Genomic DNA, 5,564 nt, shown 5'->3' on the forward strand with positions numbered 1-5,564 from the left:
TGGAACATTTTAGATTTAAACTGTGTAAAAAATATAGAAGAAGTGATAGATAAATGTAAAATTGGATTAAGATTAGCTATTTCTATAAATAAATTATCATATGAAGAGTCAAAAGGATTTTTAGAAAGATCCCCAGTAAATCGCATCGCGTGATATTGGAAGACATTATCAGAAGAGATTAAGTAATAATATATGGAAAAGAACAAGATACAAGTCTTTGTGTCAACGGGTCGAGATTTTTGGAGATAGTGGCGGACTTTGTCTTGAATGGGCACTGGAACATTCCAATGCTTCTTCAGTGGCTTCCGGAAAGTATTGTCCCTATGATTCTACAGATAACCCCTCCTGATGTTTACTCTAAGCAGCCCGATAGGATGGTGTGGGATTTGGATATCTCTGGCTCTTTTTCCATTTCTTCTGTGTATAATTTGGTTCGCAAGGTCTCCAATATTTCCATATTTTCATCTAATATCTGGCTAACAGCTTTGCCAGCAAAAATCTCATTTTTTATGATGAGGATGTCGTCTGGTCGACTGTCGGTGATGGAGGTGTTGCAGCGGTGGGGTGTGTGCGGGCCATCACGCTGTACTTGCTGTGAAAATCCAGGGGTGGATTCAATTGATCATATATTTTGTGCTGGTGATGTCCCGCGGCAGGTTTGGGAGTCATTTCAAGTCGAGATTGGGGACTTTGCCACTCCATCAATGGTAAAACATGCAGTCATTCAATGGTGGTTGCGGCCGGCTAAGAACAAGTGGCTTAGATTGGTCTATCAGGTGTTGCCATCGCTGATTTGCTGGCACCTTTGGAAAGCTAGAAATGTGGCGGTGTGGGAAGGGAAGGTGCTATCGGCCATGCAGGTACATGGCTTTGTTCTTTCGGATCTCTGTGATATTCTCTAGGTGCATTTCAAGGACATGGGAGTGGGGCGATACTCGTGGCCAAGATTTTACACTTCGTTAGTAGGTTGGAAGACGCCGACTAAGGTCACTTTAGTTAGGTGGATCCCTCCGATCTCGACATTATTGAAACTGAACACCAATGGTTATTCTCAGGGTAATCCGGAAAGGAGTGGAGGTGGGGGGGTGTTGAGGAATAGTGCGGGAATATTCTTGTTAGGTTCCGTGGGTTATTGGGGTGAGACATCGAGTTTACATTCAGAATTGAAAGCTTTGTTATTCGGAGTTAAGCTGTGTGTTACGAGAGGTTTCTGTTGCTTGCACTTGGAATCGGACTCTTTACTTCTGGTCCAAATGGTTAAGGGGGTTAGTAGGTTCCCATAGGGATTGCAACGAGAGCTGGATGAATTGATTGCTTTTCGGCATTCTTTTCATTCCGTCACTCATTGTTACTGTCGCGCCCCATTTTTTGATAAAATGAATAAATGATTTAAAAATGTATTTTTTAATTACTCAATTTGTGATTGAAAAATGAATTGTGATTTAAAAGAAAAATGGGTCTAAATGGGGGTTTGAGAATGCGACGATTTGACCCAAAATTATAGTTTAAAAAGGGTTTTTAAAACTAAATACGGAGTCGCCACTTGGTAATGAGTTAAGGTGTACCAAGTCACCTAAAAAATGTATTTTTTAAAAAAAAAATAGGAAAAAGTAGTGAGAAACCCTTTTTAAACGACTCCTAGTCTACGTAAACCAAAGAAAAAGGTTCGGGAGTCACATTTGACAAAGGGGAAGGCAAGGATAAAATCCAAGGCACCCCTTTGACCTAGCCAAGGCTAGTTGCATGATTTAATCAAAGATTTTCTTGTTTTAACCAAAGAATTTATTACATTTGGATGCACTACATGAATGCAAACCCTAGACCTAGGGGTATTGGGGGAAATTTCTCTTCAAAGGTTGAGTGGTACCAATCACATTAATTGTGAAGCCCAATAACGATCCTTTGAAGAAGTCACGAATAATGCGAGTGGGATGCAAATGAATGGAATGCATGTATGCAATGTGAGGACATGAGTTTGAAAAAGTAATAATAAACAATAAAAATGTAAAGGAAAATGTGCACGTGAGTGGGCAAGGTACGGTATGTGAAATGATAATATGAAGTGCATGTGTGCAAGTGATGATAAAAGTGTTCGTGTGCAAGTGAAGAAACATAAAGGTGTACGTGTGCAAAATGGGAGGAAAAATGAAAGTGTGATGGGGGTATAAAATGATTGAGTGGATTTAAAAATGCATGAGCCTAGGGAATTCATGCATATTGGGTACGGGAAGACCTAAATCGTGACTCAATTTGCCCTTTTATAGAGGGAATACAAGCGTGCTAAGGCTTAGAAAAAGCCACACTCGTCTATATCCCATATTTAAGGGGATTCTCAAGCAAATGAACCCCTATAAACTAGCATGAAATGCAAAACCTAAATTGAGAGGGAAGGGATTAGAGGGGCATGCGAAATGATAAAACTAAGAAAAATGCATGACATGTAATGAACATGCAAACATGTACTAACGAGGGGAAATTCCTAAGAGTCTAGCGTTGGACTAGCCCATTCTATGAATTCCGACTAGCGTTGGACTAGTGGAAACGTTCATTCATTCATCACATTCTTTCATGGCCATGGAAAGCGAGTAGACATGTCAAACACTCGTAAACACATAGCACATAACACTTAGCATGCTCGACTAGATGCAAGGCCCTAATAAAGCAAATTAACACGTAACAACTAAGCATGCAAGACACATAAGACAATTAAAGCCCTAACTATTACATTTGCTAGCTAGGCACATGACTTCGATAGGTCTTCATTGAATGCTCCTCCAAGCCCTATCTATTACATTAGGGAGAACCTACTACAATCTAAAAGGGGGAAAAGGAATAAAATAATTAAATTCCTAACTATTACAAGCCAAGAGGTGTACACATACCCCATTAAAAAAAATAACTTACTAAAAGCAAGAGTAAATAAAGTAAAGGAGCTAAAGACAGGCAAGGAAAGCAAATTAATCATGCCAATTCACACATAACACATAGGAGCACGTAGAGTCAAATAAAGTAAGAAATAAATGATTAGATATACCTCCCCTTCGATGGTAATCAAATGAAGTGAAAATGGTTTCAAAACAATAAAAAGGTCAAGGTACCACTTTATTTGGAAAAATTAAAGAAAACATACAAACACGGGCTCACATGGTCATAAAGCTCTTAAATTCATGCATGAAGTGCAATTTAAACAAAGCATGGTAATTATTTGAAGCAAACAAGCAATAAAACTTGCAAAATTAAAGCTGCCAAGGACCAAATTGAGGACATTATTCAATTGGTTGGGTCATAGGGGAACAAAAGGAAACTTGAGGGGTTAAAGTGCAAATTTTAGAATATATTTCATGCATGCTACGTAAATCTCTTTGTTTTGCTGGTTCCTTTCATCTGCAACATGCTAAACTTCTCAAATACAATCCTAATATGCAACTAACATCTCACCAATCAATCAAAGCCATCGGCATTAAACTAAAAACTAACACATAATTCAACAAGCCAACAAATTATGATGAGATAATGTAAATTCCAGCAATCTTTCATGCAAACTCAAGAAGATTTCTGCAAACGGAAAGTGCAAGCTTGCTGCATTTTTGCTTCAAAGCTTGCTGCAAATCTTCTTCTTGCAAGGATATCAACCTCAACGCTAATTTTTGATCAAAAATCTTTCAACCAAACATTCAAAGCTAATCTAAGCATTATAACACACAATTTCAAAATTCAAACAAACCCAAATATAGAAGAAAACTGATGCAAAGACATAAAGAATCTTATGCATTCAGCAAATTCCAGCCACGACATTTCTTTTCATTTTTATCATGCAAACCAGATTTTTGATTCAAACACGCAGCTTTGATTAGATATTTCTCAAACCAGCATCTTAACTCTAACTAAACAACAAGCTGCTTAACTCAACTCCAAACAAACAAGAACAATGAAGGAGCTAATGCATTACAGAAAATCTGGACAGACATTCATGTAGAATGCTTTGGCAATCTGAAATCCACTTTCCAGCTCAAATATTTTAGATGTTTAAACACTCAAACTCAACACCCAACCTTCCATTTCCTCCCTTCAAAACACAATTAAGCATGCAGCTGAAGTACAAACTCAGAAAACAGCCATGGAAAGAAACAGTAAGAAGAAAAATGCAGCAATTTTTATTTGCGTGCAAACACTCCAACAAGCTCTACCAATATGTCATTTACAGACCAAATGCAAGGAATTTGCCCCCCCATTACTATCGAATGTCCCCAAACATGAACTTTCTTATAGACGCAAACAAAGCCAATGAACAAAACAGGAGCAATGAAGCGCAGCTTTTCTTATTTCAGACAAGACTTCCGGATATCATCTTAACAGTAATCGCATGCATGACCCTCTTAAAATATTCTAGAGTGAAATCAACAAGTGTGGAACATTTTACAGCTTGTCAAACTTTAAATGCAACAATTTGGAATCCCAAAATTCCCAAAGAAAACTGGAAAAATTCTTTCTCCCTTCCTCGGATAAATTGAAACATTTCCAGCAGCTATGTGTCAACAATTTTGGCCAAATTTGCCCACAGTTCAAATGGTTTACTACTGAATGTCATACAAGACTTAAAACAACATTTTTCATGCATTTCCAAGCATTATTTTCCAGAGAAAAATTCCCAAAAACAACTGCAAATTCCAGTTTCACTCCCTCGGCAAATCACATAAATTTTCCAGCACTTGGTTGGTCTTAAATCCGAATTTACCTCGGTTGAATCATTGTGTTAAGTACCCAAAACTAACATGCAAGGCTACTTAATGAAATTACTATCATTTCTAATTCAGATCAAGTTCGGACAGCAACTATAAACATCCACAAATCCAGAAATTCATTCGGCTATTCTCGGATGATCTTGCATGCAGCAGATTTTCTTGTTCATTTTTATTTCTTGCTTAACCGAGCTAATGAGCTGCATGCAAAGCTTAATCATCTTGTCTTAAGTTAGTTAATCACATTTATAAGCTCAGATTGCCTCAGGGAAACAAAATTAAAGCTGCATTTCCATTTCAGTTTCTCGGCAAACCCATTCCTTCCAAATCAGATTTTTCTAATGCTTTGTTTTCATCATCCGGAAGCATAAACTTCACATGCAAGCTCTTAAACAGCTTCATCTACCCATAATTAGCTAGCCTAAGTCTAGAATTTACCTCAGCTGGGAGCTCAGCTCACGCAACAAGAAGCTGCAATGTTTCTTTCTCGGCTAGCTCTCGGACAGCACAGGAATGCAGCCCGCCAACTCCCTCTCTTGCTCAAGCTTGCACGCGGAATGGAATGGAGGATGATCGCAGATGGTTGAGGTTGAAGAAAGGAATGGAAGCTCTAGGCAGTGAGGAAGAGGATGATAAAACTCACACGGTTATCTCTCACACTCACTCGCGAACAATTTAAGAAAGCAACTTGCGCAACTTCCTCCCTTGCTCAAGCTTTTGATCAGACAGGAAAATGGGAAGCTCGGCTCTTCACTCTCGGTCGATAATCCCAAGGAAGCCGCTCCCTCACAGCTCACGGCAGCAAATGAAAATGGAAGTCTGATA

General features: G+C 38.6%; 1 protein-coding gene across 1 annotated transcript; it reads left to right on the forward strand.

Annotated features, from left to right (window-relative positions):
- Positions 1-287: 287 nt before the first annotated feature.
- LOC113758731 lies at positions 288-902 on the forward strand. The gene has a single exon (XM_027301461.1). It carries the CDS (start codon positions 288-290, stop codon positions 900-902), a length of 615 nt encoding a protein of 204 aa, XP_027157262.1.
- Positions 903-5,564: the final 4,662 nt, after the last annotated feature.

This window comes from Coffea eugenioides, unplaced genomic scaffold, assembly GCF_003713205.1.
Source record: "Coffea eugenioides isolate CCC68of unplaced genomic scaffold, Ceug_1.0 ScVebR1_678;HRSCAF=1392, whole genome shotgun sequence".
Classification (NCBI taxonomy): Eukaryota; Viridiplantae; Streptophyta; class Magnoliopsida; order Gentianales; family Rubiaceae; genus Coffea; species Coffea eugenioides.

Bases quoted from the DNA above. Each gene is read 5' to 3' on its own strand.
- LOC113758731 (XM_027301461.1), top strand. From the start codon at position 288: ATGCTTCTTCAGTGGCTTCCGGAAAGTATTGTCCCTATGATTCTACAG.